This window comes from Chenopodium album, chromosome 17 (genome assembly GCF_948465745.1).
Source record: "Chenopodium album chromosome 17, dcCheAlbu1.1, whole genome shotgun sequence".
Taxonomy (NCBI): domain Eukaryota; kingdom Viridiplantae; phylum Streptophyta; class Magnoliopsida; order Caryophyllales; family Amaranthaceae; genus Chenopodium; species Chenopodium album.
The window spans coordinates 44722342-44739820 of NC_137850.1; the positions used below are offsets into that span (position 1 = coordinate 44722342).

General features: G+C 31.4%; 2 protein-coding genes across 3 annotated transcripts; both read left to right on the forward strand.

Moving 5' to 3' along the window:
* Positions 1–2736: 2736 nt before the first annotated feature.
* Positions 2737–10808, forward strand: LOC145588151 (chaperone protein dnaJ 10-like). Of its 2 annotated transcripts, none has more exons than XM_081644794.1 (10): positions 2737–2894; positions 3144–3245; positions 6075–6134; positions 6346–6428; positions 6624–6792; positions 6874–7003; positions 8589–8747; positions 8857–9029; positions 9606–9686; positions 10492–10808. In XM_081644794.1, the coding sequence occupies exons 2-10, from the start codon at positions 3159–3161 to the stop codon at positions 10576–10578; spliced, it is 1029 nt and encodes a 342-aa protein (XP_081500920.1). In that variant the 5' UTR covers positions 2737–2894; positions 3144–3158; the 3' UTR covers positions 10579–10808. The 2 variants fall into 2 exon arrangements, with proteins under 2 accessions (XP_081500920.1, XP_081500921.1); XM_081644795.1 differs by having other exon boundaries at positions 2776–2802.
* Positions 10809–14308: 3500 nt separating this feature from the next.
* Positions 14309–15992, forward strand: LOC145588152 (protein CASPARIAN STRIP INTEGRITY FACTOR 1-like). The gene is made up of 3 exons (XM_081644796.1): positions 14309–14393; positions 14640–14698; positions 15427–15992. Exons 1-3 carry the CDS (start codon positions 14315–14317, stop codon positions 15568–15570), a joined length of 282 nt encoding a protein of 93 aa, XP_081500922.1. The 5' UTR covers positions 14309–14314; the 3' UTR covers positions 15571–15992.
* The last annotated feature ends 1487 nt before the right edge of the window (positions 15993–17479 follow it).

The window sequence follows — 17479 nt, forward strand, 5'->3', positions numbered from 1 at the left end:
GTCTTAGGTGGGGACGGATATCTAAGTGGGTGGTGGGGTGGGGATGGTTTTGAAATGATATTCGTCGAGACATGGATGAGGATGAATATTGGACCCGCCGTGGGGATGGGAATGGAGATGAGAATGTTGGGAATGGGGATAAGAAGGCCAACATTCTACTCGCCTCGCCTCGCCTCATTGACATACCTAATTTCACCTTAGAAAAAATATTCAGTAAAAATAAGTTTAGTGTAGTGCTTCCTCCGTAGTTAAATAAATTAAACGTTTTAACTTTCACGGAATTTTATAAAGGTTAATTGAATTTATTAAAATAATAGGTAGTGGGGTATAAGTTGATGAGAGAAAATAGAGTGAGGAGTTTTGTGGGGACTATTAGTTAGTAAAATGTTATTATAAAAATATAAAATAGAGAATTTTCATTAAAAAAAATAAATAGAGGGAATTTTCATTCAAAAAAAAAATAAATAGAGAGAATTTTCATTCAGAAAAAAATAAATTAGAGAGAATTTACTAAAAAAAGGAAACGTTTTATTAATTTAAACACAGTCGAAATAACAAAACTTTTCATTTATTTAAACACGGAGTGAATACGAGCAATATAAATAATTTCAGTTCAATAAAAATAAGTTTAGTTCAGTACATGTCAATAACTTTAAAGGAGAAATATAATAGACAATCAGTAAAAGAATTTAAGTTCAGAAAAAAATAATTAAAGTTCTGAAAAATAAGTTCAATTTAGCAAAAAAAAAAAAAAAAAAAAATAGAAAAAAAATGGAGTGAATAGGATGTTACTCTCAAAGTGCATTAATAAAATTTTGGTCATCATGTGTCATTTGGTGGAAAACTGAAAATGATCAATTGTGTTTTCTAATTGTATTAATTGATTATATAGAAATGTTTGGTGTACGTAGTAATATAGCTAATTTTTTTTTTTTTTTTTTTTTAACTTGTTTTAGTATGCAAAATGACAATAAAACAAAAGGGAAATTGACATATTTTTAGGATTATTTTAGGTCAAATGAATATGTAAGTGACTAAGCGTCATTTACTTCAAAATATTTGAAAAATTTTACGTAGTACGAAAAAACTCCCCCAAGCAGCTTATCAAAAATGAGCTTATTTGGTGATATACTTATCAGCTCACTACCAAACACCTCATGCAATTAGCTTATTATATAGTGGTCAATTAGCCAATTTGGGCAAATCAGTTAATTTTGTCCCAATAAACTCTCCACCAAACTCTCTTTAACTTCTGTAATACAATCTACAAGTATGATTATTAAATTTATTGACGGTCAAAGTTTACATCGACAAATGACAAGTGTGCAGGCCAAACTGTTATAGTGTTATCTTACATGTACAAGGCATGTTCAATGGTCGGCGAAGAGTAGCAAGTTAAACCATTATTTAGCACATAGTAAAATTTATGAGAGTTTGACAACATAATGGTAATGGTAGTGCTTGATGGTAGAGACAGTTTTTATTAAAAGTTAAAATTATGAAGTATTAGCTTTTGAAGAGATATTTTTATCAAAAAACGTTTATATTATTAGCTTTTGAATGATAAAAGTGATTAATCGTTGATAATTTTTTATAATTTAGAAAATAAAATATATAACTAACTTCATGCATAATAATTAGTATATCTACATATCAACAGTAACAACTTGTTGACAACTAAAAAGTGCTACTCGTATTATGGACTACAGTTTACAATTTACATTTACATTTCGCCAAACAAGACTCAGGAGAATACTTTAACACAAGTTATAAAGAGATATGGTGATATTCGAAGGACTTAAAAAATGGGCATGCAGCTCCCCATAATTAACTTCAACCACACCCGATACCAAGTTGACACACTTCATTATTACATTAATCCAACAAGCCTTGAGGCTTTTCTTTATTACAACTCTTCTTAATAAAATTCATTCAACACGATCCGTAAGCTTTACTTATAATGTACTCCCTCCGTCCCTAAATTACATTCCTCATTTCTATTTTTGGTATTCCAAAATTACATTCCTCCTTTCTATTTTTGGTAAGTTTTTTTTTAGTAAATCAACTCTCTTTTTTTGTTTTATATTTAATGTTTTCTCACTCATCCTTACCTAATCTCACTCATAATCCTTGTGCCAAATTACAATGAATATGATTGGTTAAATTTTTTTAATTAGGAGCATGTGATTGGTCTTTTTTTTTTCAAAGGATTGATGACTTGTCATGAGTAATAACTAATCTATTTTGTACTTCCCATTGCATTATCTAATTATTGTTATTTGTCTTATTCTTTCTTCCTTAATTCCCGTGTAAATTTTCAAAGAGGAATGTAATTTAGGGACGGAGGGAGTAGTAAAAAGTCTTTTATAATGTGTTAGCGTTAATACGTCTTTTAGGAGTAAAGACACTTTAATTAATAATTAAGTGAGATAATACGAGGGAGAATTTATTCATTCTACTGACAAGTGTGACCATCACACAAAAAAAACTCATTGGTTATGCTACTTTTGTTCGCCAAAAAATAATGGGACGTCACCACATTAGTTGGACAAAGATATTATTGATTGAATATCATCTGGCCTTATCGACACCTCCCTCATACCACCAAAATTATTCGTCCAGCATGGCACTATCTGATGTATCTCCCCAGAAAAAAAAGGAAAAATTATGTATCTGATGAGACCAAAACGTCGTCGTTTCGTACAACATTCCAAGTTTAAAAAAAAAAAAGGAACAATTAAGATTTGATTTTACTTTGAAATTCTCAGAATTATAATCAGATCTATCATACGTTCAGGGAAGGTCAAGAACAGATCGCATTAATTTCACATTTATTCATCCTTAATTTTCACTCTATATTATCTTGTTTGCATCTCAAATCATTTGAATTTCTGGTAAGTTTTAATTTCCTTTAATTCTGCTAATTGGGTAACAATTTTTGCTCATTTCATGATTTTTACTCGATTTTATTGCTTAATTTGTAGCGAATTTCTGTTTTTATATATGAATTTAGGGTTTTTTTTTTTTTTTTTTTTTTTTTTTTTTTCATTTTTTTTTAATGTTATGTTGTTTTTCTGCTAAAATTAGTGTATTATAAAATATCAATTCTAATGAAATTTTATTATTTATATACAAACATGCAGAAAATTCAGTAGAAAATGGTGAAGGAAACTGGATATTATGATATACTAGGAGTTGGTATTGAGGCTACGCCAACGGAGATTAAGAAGGCTTACTATGTTCAGGCAAGCGTTTTACATTGCCAATTTCAACTTATTTTCTTTAATTAATGAATTTATGTGTGCTGGTATTTGTTGATTGTTTGGTTTGCGTTTGATTCAAGTAGTAAATGATGTTTGTGAGCTATGATCGTTATAGAATTCGATTATGAACCCGGGTTTTTGGTGAATTATGGTGTAGTTTGAAGTGCCCCAACTTTATAGTGTCTTATTGTATAGAGGATTGGAGGGTTAACATGAATTTTCTTGGTTTGGAGTATGTGTATGATTTAGACCGTGTTCGGCAAGAAAGTATTAACTATTCGTAAACATTAATAACTCTGATGAACATGATTTTGTCATTGAATTTTACACTGCAATGCTGGTTTAGGAGATTTTGATGCTTATAGTTAGTATTTGGAGCAGCGTATATCAAAGCTGTATATGGAGTGCATTTAAAGAGTTACCAATATGCAGTGGTTGAGGACTAATCTTCAAGTGGATATGAGGTGGGTCTATGAGAAAGTTGGGGTGCCTTTGCCTATCTTACTATATATTCAAAGGGGGTGTTTGTATGAATATTAGAAATGTAGTGGAAAGGAAACAAAAAAAAGCGGGGAAATGAATCATTTAAAAACTTAAACCTTACCTTTTCATATGTTTGGTTTAACCATGGAAAGGAATTATTTAAACATAACTTCCTCTCTTTTTGTTTGAGGAGGGTATGGGTAATTTTTGCCTTAGGTTTAAGAGAGGTAACAATTAGTTAATAATATTTGTTACCTAAACCCGTTAACCAACACTAGGTAACGATAATGGTTTAGTTGAATCCGTTTCTAACCTTATTAATACTCTTACCAAACATGCTTGTAGTACTTATGTTATATTTTAATTTGCGTTGGATTAGAATGAGTTGATGGAGTTAACAGAGTAAGATAGGTCAGGAGTGTGGGAATCAATTAGAGGTAAAGCCTGGGGGTAGAGGAGATTGTGACTTCAATATGCAACCTTTGAAATTATTGCATTTGGAGATCAATGCTTACTCGGTTGATGTTGTTAAGATTACTCACTTGGCCATGCTTTAATTTCAAATTACGCATCATCTTCCATATCGTCATCTCTTATTATTGGGGAGTGAGTTGGCTTCTTTGGATTGTGCCTTTTTTTTTTTTTTTTTTTTAGATTTCATATGAGATGCTATTACAACTCCAAATCATTTTGGGACTAAGGCTTTGTTGTTGTATATGAGATACTATTATGCACAGAGAAGAATTATATCGAAAATTTATTGTTCAATTTTGATTTGAGAATTGAGCCACTAAATTGATTGTGTCAAGGTTATCTGACGCTTCCACCTCCCTCCCCCTCTCCAAAGAACAAAGCAATAGTGTTGTCTTGATGTTTTTTAGTTGCATATTTTTATTGAACCTTTTTTTGTTACTTATTAGGACTTTGGGATATTTACTTGTCAGTCGTCAGTCGATATGGAAATCTAAGTGCTATTATTCCCTAAGGTGCCAGATATATGTTGACACAGTGATATGGATAAGGGGAGATTGGGAATCTGAACCTGATGTGTATGAAAAATGCCAGAGAAGTAATTTGAAGTAAAAATTGCAGAAAAGAAGAAAGAAAGAAAAAAAGAAAAAAAAAGAAAAAAGAATATGATGAAGATTACGACTCTGTTCGGGGGATTTGGATGAATAACAAACTGAAAGCTGAAAGTTTGATTGTAGATAATTTAATTAAAAATACCTGGTTTACCTTGTGTTAAGCTCATTGGAAATTGTAATTGTATCAAGAGACATTTTCATTTTTATTGATATCATATACTGAGTTGCTAATTTTGAGCAGAAATTGAAACTAAAAACTTTTCGACTTTTATTTTCTAGACTTTTCCAACACCCTATTCAGTAAGCTAGCCATAAAAGTCAATGGGCTATCATTTTAGTTTGAGTTGCATATTGAAGATATTTTTGGAGAAGATGTGAGACATAACGAGAATGCTGATAACTGTACACTTTTTTCCTTAGAAAACTTCTTGATGTCATCATTTTATGGGAGAATACGTGATTTTTTTGTAGCTATATATTGCTTTTCTTCCCCCTGGTAATTAAAAATAAACTAATTATAGATGAAGGAAGTCCTCCACAAGAAGCAATCTTAGCGTCGTATCTACTGTTTATGATAACTGCAGAAGGATAATATCCCACAATGATCCTTTAGTTGCATTATTCTGATGCATTCATAGGATGCTGTTGCTTTTAGTCAAGTTTTGCTATGCTAATGTCATTTTTTAACTTGCACAAAAAAAAAAAAAAAAAAAAATCCCCACAAAGGATGACCTTGCTAATCTCTTTAAGGCCTGTTTATTTTCTTCTTTTTTTTTTTGCAAACAAAATACAATGGTTTGCGCTTTTTGGTTGTGGTTTTTAAAATCATGATGATTCCAATAAATTTGATTATTTATTAATTCTTTTTATGAAATCTGTCATATAATTTTCAAAAACAAAAACCTTAGACATTGAAAACTACAGTGATACCAAACAAGACAAGCCCTTAAGTGATAGTATTCAAGTTTTGAACCTTTTGTGCTTACAGAGTTATGTATATCTTTGAATGTTTCTTTATTCAGCTGATTATTAGTCACACTTATTAACTGCACTTATTTGTGGAATGACACCATGGCTTCAGAAGTAGGACTAACGTATATTGTTTGCAAGTCGTTTTAGTTTGATTTAACAACTACACGAGTAAATTTCTAAGTTCTAAAGCCAAAGAGGTCTCTCTGGGTGGAACTTATATGTTCCAAAATTGTATGTGTTTGCTATTAATCATGATTTTTGTTTCCCTCAGGCAAGACTTGTTCATCCTGATAAAAATCCCGGAGATCCTCAAGCTGCCCGGAAGTTTCAGGTATGATATATGATGGTGCCAATCATCCTCTCTGGCATACTGATAAGTCACTGGTTATACAAGTACCAAATAAATAAAATGGCTGATTGAAATAATGAATTATTTATCACATTTTACTTTTTAAAAGCTCTTGCTCCAAGTTCGAGGCTCTTCATCTTTAATTGATGTACTAGATTTTGTCTTTTACAAATGTTCTTTTGTGGAATTGTAGGAACTTGGTGAGGCTTATCAAGTACTAAGTGATCCTGAGAAACGTGAGGCATATGATAAGTATGGAAAGTCAGGTGTACCACAGTAAGTGTTGACAGTTCTAAGGAAGATGTCGAGCTGCTTTAAATTATGATTTAGAAATCCGCTTACGACTGATCTATTTGCTTCTTAGTCTATCCAGTATGATAGATATCAAATCATCAGCATTCTGATCTTCCTGGTCCTGATAATTGTTGTGTATTCAGTATCCTTAAGTTGATGTTTCACTATCATTGTCAGGGATGCCATGGTAGATCCAGCAGCAGTATTTGGGATGCTTTTTGGAAGTGACTTTTTCGAAGATTATATTGGCCAACTTGCGTTGGCATCTGTAGCATCTGTTGAGTTAGAAGAGGATCCCCAGATTCCTGCTGAACTCAGGAGGCAGAAAGTTCAGGAAAAGATGAAGGTATTCCATTCTGTTATGTAATATGTCATTAATTGTTCTAGCATTTAAGCATAGCTGATTTGGTCTGTTATTACTTCACAGACAATGCAACAAGAAAGGCAAGAAAAACTCATAGTGACCCTAAAAGACCGCCTTCAACCATATGTAGATGGTCGCATTGATGAGTTTGTGGATTGGGCTAAATCAGAAGCATCTAATCTCTCAAAAGCTGGTATACCTAATATACTTTCTACTATAATTATGTTATTCGTTGTAGTTGGTGACCGTGGCATGCTCTTGAAGTCTTGAGTTCTGACTACAATATCAGTTTATACAATAAGAGAGAAAGAGTGAAAGATGTAGGGGAAATTTCAGATATTTCTTTGAGTCATTAAAGATTTACACAACCAATTTGTTAACTTTTATACAAGATTACAAGTATGAAAAAAAATTACGGAGTATATATAAGGGTTTTGAAACATGTGATTGAATGAATCAACAGTCTCGTCTGAATTGTGTTGCTCTGAATCTTAACAAGGCTGGGTCTGATGAATATTGCAATAATGGAAGATATGGCCCTTAAAACATATTAGATGCGTTGTAGGATTTAGGTAGTTGACTTTATGTTACTTCCTATGTGTAATTTCAGATATCCTATATCTGAAGCGCTGTGTTATTCTCCTTAAAAATTTGTCAACAACAATATGTTTTATCAACAAAAAAACCATAACATCTTGATATAGATTTCTATGAAGATTATAAACTTTTAAATTATAATTTTTGTATACTTTCTTCTTTCTTTTAAAGAAAATGTTTGAATCCCAAAGTTTTTTGACATTTGGATTGGATATCCATTATATGAGATCCGAGATTATCAGATCAGATTTTTGGATAGTTTTGCTCAACTCTTTGTACTGCATTTGTGTATTGTCAGGATTTATACTAGGTGGTTGTTGATTGAGATATTGTATTATTTATATATATAGACAATAGCTTTCATTGTTCTCCAGGGGGGAGTGGGGTGGTGTAGGAGATTTTCTTACCCTGGTGGCTATGTAAGCCTTTTAAGGCTGTATGGCACTATGACAGTGAAACAAGATATTGTGAAAGGATTATAGAATTGTTACCCTGTGGGTCTTTTATTATCAACTGAAATCTTTTTTAGATGAGAAAAACATGTAAAAGCACAAGGATATCAGGAATTTGTTGGGTGAATGCAATAGAATATATTGAAAAGGGAATTGTTGCTGATGAGTGCTGCCAGTATAGTAGGAAGACTCGGGCCACATTCTGGTGCTGAGAACAGATGTTAACTCCATTCTTCCATGAAGGCATAGCTTCACTCACAAATTTTGAACTCTGTTCCCTAATGTTCTTCGCAGTAGCAACACTTACTAGATATAAGAAGAGAGTGTGTAAAACCAAGTCCCCCCCCCCCCCCCCCCTTCTTTTTCCTTGGTAGAAAGGGACTGACAATTACTGCATAAAGAATATAGCAAGAGTGAGAAAAACTTTGAGGAGCAATTTAAACCGGAAGAAAGAACTTTAAGGAACAAAGGGAGTATTGTGTAATATTTCCTCTATTTAAAGTTCCTGTTTCTCATAGGCACGCATAGATTGGGTTCGAGTTGGGTCTAAACAATTAAAGATTTATTGCACCTTTTTTTTATTACTATTTTAAGTATTTTTTGATTGCTAAGATCATCTTAATAATATGGATTGATAACTTAAAGTAGAGTCTGTTCTTGCTTGCTTAAAACTAATTGTGCTAATCTATTTATATATGTAGTTTTGTAATTCTCGATCTCTGTTTACAGTGTTTGGTGAGGCCATGCTACACACAATTGGTTATATATATACAAGACAAGCTGCCAAAGAAATTGGAAAGGATAAAAAGTTCTTTAAAGTACCATATATAGCAGAATGGGTTCGGGACAAAGGACACCAGATAAAGTCACAGGTGATGGCAGCTTCAGGTAAGAATGGTTTTATTATTTGTAGGCAAGATTTATAGGGAGTAATCTTCTGAGTTCTAAGACCTTAACACCCAAATTCCAATTATAACTTCACACTTTTGGTATGTAGGAGCTGTGTCATTAATTCAAATACAAGAAGATTTGAAGCGGCTGAGTCAAGGAGAAAACAAGGAAGAGAATATGATGAAAGCCATGGAAGAGAAGAAAGATGCCATGCTTAATTCCCTTTGGCAGCTCAATGTTATTGATATAGAGACAACCTTGTCACGTGTCTGCCAAGCAGTGAGTATAATTATATTACTAATGCCAAGGTTACGGGGCATTTTTTGGTGCATTCTGAGATGATAAATTGCATCTGTGAAAAGTATTTGGAGTGAAGCTTTATATTTTTTGAAAGGGGATAACCAAACATATGGTCTCATATGTTCATTTTGGTGCATATGTGATTTTTTGTGAAATTAAAACTAGTAGTATGGGTCCTGTGAAAGCTTCGTCATATATTCTTACCAGTTAAAAATTTTGGGTTAAACTTCTGAATCGAACTTGTGTCTAATTTATATGGGTGTATAAATTTTTCTTTAGTGCTTGAAATTACACTAGTATGATATGCTCTTTCCAACTTGATATTAAAAAACGTTGCTTTTCCATTTTAGGCTGTCATAAGAGGTTTGCCATATTTTTTGCAAAATACTCCGTACTGTTAAAGATATTTGCTTTCCTATAGCATTTAAACTTTTGCTGGTTGACATTACTTGAAATTTTGGTTTGAATTGGTACATGAAAGAAATTTGGACCAAAATTGGTTAAGTTGCTACTTTGATGAAAACTGATTTGTATTATATTCTTTGTTCAACGTAGGTTCTAAGGGATACTACTGTTTCAAAGGATGTTCTCAAGTCGCGTGCTAAGGCATTGAAGAAACTGGGAACAATTTTTCAAGTAAGTTTAGTGTGATCAATCTTGTCAAAAATCTGGATCTATTTTCTGGTTATTTGTGTTTTATATATGTGTTGTGTATGTTTTTGCGTTTTTACTGGTTTGGGGTTACTGAGTTAGGTTGCTTTCATCTAGATCTTCCCTACTTTTCCCCTGTGGGATCCATATTAGGCAGTGGTAGTTATTCTATCATGTTTTAGTTGTAATAATTATGCTAGTGTTGATCATTCATGGAGGGCTTACCCTTGTTACTAAAGCATAAAAGCAAGATTGTCAAGATTACAAATTCCACTGAACAACCAGCCTTAAGTATCCTAGGTATATCCAAGCATTGGGAATCAAGATGTTGATAAAATTCTCCTATAATTATTAGGAGCAAGGTTTTCAAAATGAATTATGTAAGGTTATCAAAGTACTACAGGACTTTAGAAAGTTAAGTATGAGCTGTTTTCAGCATGTTTAAAAAGTTAGGTTGTAATTGTGGATGTTGACCATCACCATTATTCACCAATTGAAATCTGGCACCATTGTAGAGAAAAATTATCTAGGTTCCTATTTGAGTGACTGAGATTGCTGAAAAATCCAACCTTCTTCTCATTTGTCGTATGCTTGATCCAGGCATTTTGAAGAAATTCATACTACACAGAAATTAGGCAAACCTTTTGAGATTGGAATGTGTAGTTTACTATTCCGTGTAGATACAAACATGAGTTCTTATGAGTTGGTGGTTATTGTGGGTTTTCTCATTTGAGTCAAAACGCTTCCAGAATTAGGTTGAACAAATTCCCAAAATCTTGCTTTGTTTCAGGGTGCAAAGGCTCCTTACAAGAGAGAGAACAGTCTCCGGAGTGAAGTGCCCCCCCAAGCGAACACATCAGGGTCAAATCAATCTTGATTTTTGAATCTCAATCAACACTTCCTGTTTGTTGTGTATGTATTTAGCATATCGATTATGTGCTATTCAATTATTTAACTCAACCTAGTTGCTGTACACAAACCAGTAGACTTGATTTTTTACTATTGTTGTATTGTAAATTATTTGCCTACAATCTGGTGTTCATTATCACCTTATAACTCTTGCATTAGCGGATGAAATACTATGATATGAGATGGTTTTGCTTGATATGTGATTTGCTCGTTGCTAATCTCCGTTGTCGGAGTTGGTTTGTCCATCTTTATCTCATGGATGAAAGTAATTTGTTCTCTTGTTAAATCCTCCCCCCTCCAAACTTGCATATCATATACAAGTAATTTTATTTCTTTGAGACTTAATGCACTAAAGACCTTAATTTAATTTACTAAATTATAGTGAACATATTGGCGTCTTTTGAAACTATTTGCATATGGTTTATCTTGTCATTCTTCAACCTTTTATTGGACAAAGTAAAGAAGCCTGAAGTCAACGTTGTAGTTGGTTGGAGTTAGCACTTAGCCTGTTGCCTGAAGGTCAAACTAGGCTTTTTGTCCGCGATTTATTGTAATTATTACTATTATTATTATAAAACATTGGTATTAAAAAAATAAAAAATAACATTGTAAATTGGACACTTGTGCTAAAAGAAATGTGGAACGTTTTACATTTTGCTTGTTTTAAAATATTTATCAATCAAATTAGTTGACCTCTACATTACCGATTAAATCACGGAGTTTTCATGTATTGTAATTTATAAATATGATAAACTGTGACGATTTTATTTTTGATCTTCCAAAGATTGATAGTAATTATTTTTCTTTGCAGTGAAGAAAGAATAATACGAACGAATTTAACCACTGGGCCGGGGTTCACTAACATCTGGTTTTACACATTATGTAACCTGTTTTTTTGTTTTACACCTTTTTGTGTATAAATTCAAAAGTATATATTTTTATTAATAATTGATTGATCTAATTAAGTACATAACCAACCTTTTTCTATTCTCGGGACAATCTAAGAAATGTCACTTTATTTCAGTTACTCCAGAATTTACACAGTAACATGCTAGGTAAGAATTGCAAGGAAGAAGAAATAGAACAACTTCACAACATATAATTAAGTTGACAAAAAGTTTGAGACAATATTTTCTAACTTATGTAACTTATACAAAGTATATATCAATGGACATTTTCTAGCATTAGTTTCCTCTCTTTTCTATTCATAATGAATTGCCAAAATAACAAAATTGCAAGTCATTTATCAATTTCTTAACAGTACGCGTTCCATTTTATAACATACAACATGTATCAAAGGGGTTTCCTTGGCCTCGCCCATGTATAACTTTTTTTTTTTGTAACACCTTTATAATTCGTTCTCATCCAACAATAGCTCGTTAGTGATTTATATCACTCTTTTTCTTATGGTTAGTAATAACCAATTAAATTTTCATACTATGTTGCGAAAATGCAGGCATGCAGCCGCTAGTTTGTGGTACGGCCATTGAAGGTGATTTTAGACGTAAGCCATGATTACAAAAAGCACAATCAAAGTGTCAAATTCTAGGATTAAAACAAGCAATTAAAAGTACTTTTGTGCTCCTTAAGAAGATAATGCCTCTTTAGCCAACTTAAAGAAATAATTAGGAAAATTATCTTCAATTTGATTGCTCAAGAAAGAGAACCCTAAATAATCAATAAAACTAGATTAAGATAGCTTTTAGTGGCTCCTCTTTATTCTCCACCAATGTCTTATCAAATGTGTGGTATTTGGTGGGTTCTTTTGTCGTTAAGTATTATTGGAAACACTAGTCATCTATTAATTAATTACCTATTTATCTTAATCAAAGACAAAATCAAATATCTTAGTCTAGTAATTTGTTAGGTAGTAATCCTTTAGAAAAGGGTTCTCTCTATATAGAAAATGATAGTGATTGAGATTTACTGATATTTGTATCAATCCCCTAATAGCTATGCTTCTAAGGCGTAAATTTGTTTACTTTGTATGTTATATTCTTTTGTCTAATATTAGCTATCGAATGCCACTAGACACTAGTCACCTGTCATATTTATATACTTTATTCTTTACTAATTTAGAACGTAGTTATATTCAATTTTGTACGCAATAATTCTATTGTCCTATAATCAAAAGAGTTTATTGAATTACGGAGTAATTTTTTTCTTGATATTTCATTATAGTATGTATTCAATAAATAAAATAAAAATAAAAGAGCTTTCTTCCTCACATTCCCACCAAAAATAACTACTCGTAAAATTTAAAAAGATATACAATAATTCAAATTTCTTCTAATTGGTGTTGAATTATTTAGTATACTACGTATAAGTATTGTAAGTGTCTATATCATGTAGGTTAGTTAAAGGCTATACAAGTCATCGAAAATGGGAAAGCATTCTAACATGAGTCAGCTCAAAGTCAAACCTCCAACTAGGATCTCCATTGCCAGTGGACCAGGTACGTAGCCAAATAGGTAAAGTTGCAACTATGATTGGTTACAATTACAAAGTCACACTATTAGTAACACAATTTATTTAAGGAAAACTAACACAGCTAGCAAGCAATGTTACATTATCCTACATAGTCCAATAATTATTGCACTCATCACATAATAATATCTTTGAATTGGAAGCTTTTTATGGTGCAATTAATGTTTTTATTATAGAAGAAAACTAAACTAAAAGATAAATTTGAGACAAAGGAAATACATAATACTCTATGTAGTACACGCAAATTGTATATTCATATGTTGTATGCATGTAGGATATTTACAATAAGACTAAAATAATAATTATTAATGAAATATCGATATCTTTATTCACGTAAACATATTCGAAGTATTGAACTTCAAGGGGTTTATGCACCTTTCTTTCATAGAAAAAACGATAAGGTTTTAACTAGTTACAATTTTGCCTTTTCTTATGTTTAGGAAAAAGTGACAAAAATATGTTAGGATTATGTAGAAGTATAAGTCACCCTATGTAATGAAAAAATTATCCCACAATATTTCTACATGCATTTAATTTATACTCTTACTACTTGATAAAATTTGAGGATCACTTTTGAATGACTTTAATATTTATTAATTATTAAGTACTACCTCAGCTGGTCTCATTTTACTTGTCTTATTTAGCCACTGTTTATGAATTTTGTTTTTAATCAAATAATATAATTTTTCAAAGTTGGTCACACAACATACCTGCACATTTCCCTATTCATGATAAGAACTTGGAAGATGATAATCTTAGAACAATATTATATAAAAAGTCAAAATGCAAAAGTAATGACCAGTAAATCATTTGAACGAATTATATTAGGTACATTAAAAGTGGTACACAAATATTCTTCTCCTTGGCATAACAATATTGACAATCTAAAAAACCCTATTTAATCCACTAACTTCTTAGACTTCTTGCCCCAACAAATGGAAAGTGGTCTGCTATTCCCTTTAGGCTTTATTATTTTCAAAAAATTTAAACTAAAAGGCTAACATACAAATTATATTAAAATTAATTCTTTTGCTTAATTATTAATATAATTAATCATTCTGTTATCTTACTTTATCTAGCTTGAAATACCACTTCAAAGTAAAGTTTATATCTTTTGCATCATACTAACAAGAAGCCACCATTTCTTGTACTTCCCTTGAATAAAAGAAAGACCAAATATTAGAGAATTATAGAGAGAGAGAAAGAGTTGCTTGAACATGGGTTTCTTGCCACTAAGAAAACTCACCTTTCTTTTCCTCATTATTTCTGCTCTACTTATATCAACTTCATATGCAGGTAATTAATGTATCTTCGGGTTTGGGCCGAGTTTTTCAGCCCGGAAATGTGACTAGCCTAATTGAAATGAGCAAGTTTTTTTTTTTTTTTTTTTTTTTTTTTTTTTTTTCGGCACACAGCCGTGCCAAGGCATTGGCACGGCCAGCCATGATGATTAATACGTTTATGTTGAAAACAAGCTAAGTGAACGTTTCATGTTCATGTTCATGAATAATAACTTAATTTAAGTTGCTTTTTAATTTGTAGGTCGTCAATCCAAGTTCTTGACTGAAAGCTCAGCTGAGGAATTTGTTGGAGCCTATGAGGTAAATTAGTCATTAGATTTTAACAATAAATAAAACCTACCTCTTTAATTAATTTACATTAAATTAATGTTGTGTCATGTCTAAAATGAATGTATTAGGAATATATGACAAAATATATACTTGAAGAGAAGTGATCTTAGGTTGCATGCTCTCCCATGCATACAAAATACTAAGCTAAGTTGTATAATTCATTCTCATACATATATACAAAGTATTTGTTTTATTTTACATGACTCATATATATGTGAGTCGAGGAAAATTTAAGTTTTAGAGAACCAAAATTATTTTTGTTACAATATCCTAATACTATTCGTAATTAAAGACCACAATTTATTTGGGATTATCTTGAGTCAAATTAGTACAAAATTATAAGCTCTTTTTTTCTTTTGATTTATAACTATCACTCACTATTTAAACTTTAATTCTGTGGCTCCATCATCATACAGTTCATATTAATGTAGACTTTCTTTGGTATTCTCAACTAATAAAACTTTGCAAGTTATAAATCATCTCGAGAAAAGTTTCAATGTTTAACTTGCAAAATCTATAAAGTGACGTATTATGAGATGACCTAAAAACAGAAATATGACTTACTAAACTACAATACAATAAAATTACGTAGTAAATCGAATGAAATTAAGTTAAATCTGCCTTGGTTGAAAGCTAAAATTAGTTAAGTAAATCCATTCATAATTGATGCTTAATTATTTGCTTGAATATATATGCAGGAAATGCCTTTGAAGGGAGATGATAATGAAGAGATCACCGTTATCCACGAGAGGATGTTAAGGCATATGAACACGCATGATTATGGAAGATACGATCCATCGCCATCTTTTCGAAGGCCTCGTCACAAACTCATTCCTAATTAATTAATTAATAAGTGTTTTAATTAATTAATTAATTAATTAGGCCATCTAAGATATTCAGCATGCATGCTAATTATCTAAGTGGCTTAGAAGGATGTTTAATTTTGCTTTAATTAAATAAAACTATAAGCTAAGTTAGCCAGCTAGCTAAGGGACACTATATATGCTCTCTACCTACAAATCTTTAAATATATGTTTGTGTATATACTATATAAGTTTTTTTATTTCCCTATAGTATTATATCATATACTCCTATATGTTTTGTGACATATATATAGTGAATTTTTCGTGTTAAGCTATAGTTTTTTTTTTTTTTTCCTTAAAACATCTTACATTTGTTGCTCGCAGCGTTTTTAGAGTGCAGTCCAAACTGAAAACCAGATCGTTTTCTAGCAATTTAGTGTGTTTCAAATTTTATGATGCAAACCGGCTTGAGGTTTAGAAAAGTTGTTACAAACAAAATTGAAGCACCAAAAAAAAAAAGAAAAAAAAAAGCATTTTAATGTGGTTTATGGCTCAAATTCCAACCATATTACACCACTAACCATTTATGTATTATTATTTTGAAATTAAAACGCGTAAAAAATAAATATATGGTTCTCACATTATAAATTTATGATTGTCAGTTTGTTACCAAAGAAAAAGAAATGCAAAGATTGATGACCAATAATTCACATGAATCCATGACATGCAAATTTAATTGCATACTAATATTCTTCTACTAGGTATAATATAATACTGTAGCTGTTTAATTTCCCTATTAAAATTCTATCCATTAACTTCATTGATCCCTAAATGTTGATTAGAAGCATGGACACTCACTATAATTATGCTTTACGCTCAAGAAAAAATGGCACTTTTTGAATTTTATTAGTGTACAATAATTATAATTACATTCTATGAATATAATGTTACAAATTAACAAATGAATAGATATCCTTCATTTCTCCTATTTATTCTCACCTTCTCATATATTGAAACAACCTAAATTAATCTCTTATATTGAAAACAATCTAAATTAATCTCTTACATATACATGTTAAAAAAAAAAAAAAAATACCATTTCTTGTGCATCCCTTAAACAAAAAGGAGAAAACTTATAAAAAAGAAATATACCATTTCTTGTGCATCCCTTAAACATGGTTTTCTTGCCAACCAGAAAACTCAGCCTTGTTTTCCTCATCATTTCTGCATTACTTATATCAACTTCATATGCAGGTAAAGTACCATTCTGATTTAATTTGTTCGTGTTTGGACAATTGGACCGTCTATTTTTAGTCACGAAAATGTGACCATCTGGGCCAAAATGGGCAGGAATTTTTTGTCCATGGCCATACCTATACAGGCGCGGCCATGATGAATTAGTTTTAAAATAACCTCATTGAGTAAACCTTGCATGCTCTTGACTAATAACTTATAGTTGCCTTTTAATTTGTATGTACGTAGGCCGTTATTCCAAGTCATTGACTAAAAGCTATGCTGAGGATTTTGCTGGAGGCCTTGGAGCCTTTGAGGTAAACTATACTAGCCAATTCAACATGAAACAATTGACACATACAATCGTATCATCAAATCTAAAATATCAAAACAAATTAAATATCAACTTCTATATACAAATTAAATAAACAATATGCATGTCATATGACTTAATTAATTAGAGATGTAGAGAGTATAAAAAATGTTAAAAACAAATTTAGGATCGTCTTATATTATCTGATCTTTAAACAGTTATATAAAGATAAGTCATAGATTTTTTTTCCTAAGCCGTATATTCCATCGTACGTTATTAGTGTTTGGTTGGACGTGTAGGAAATACCATTGGCGGAAGACGAAAATGTAGAAGTAACCATAGTTCAAGAAAGGATGCTAAGTACCCATGACTATGGATCATTCGAGGCATCAAGTCCACCTA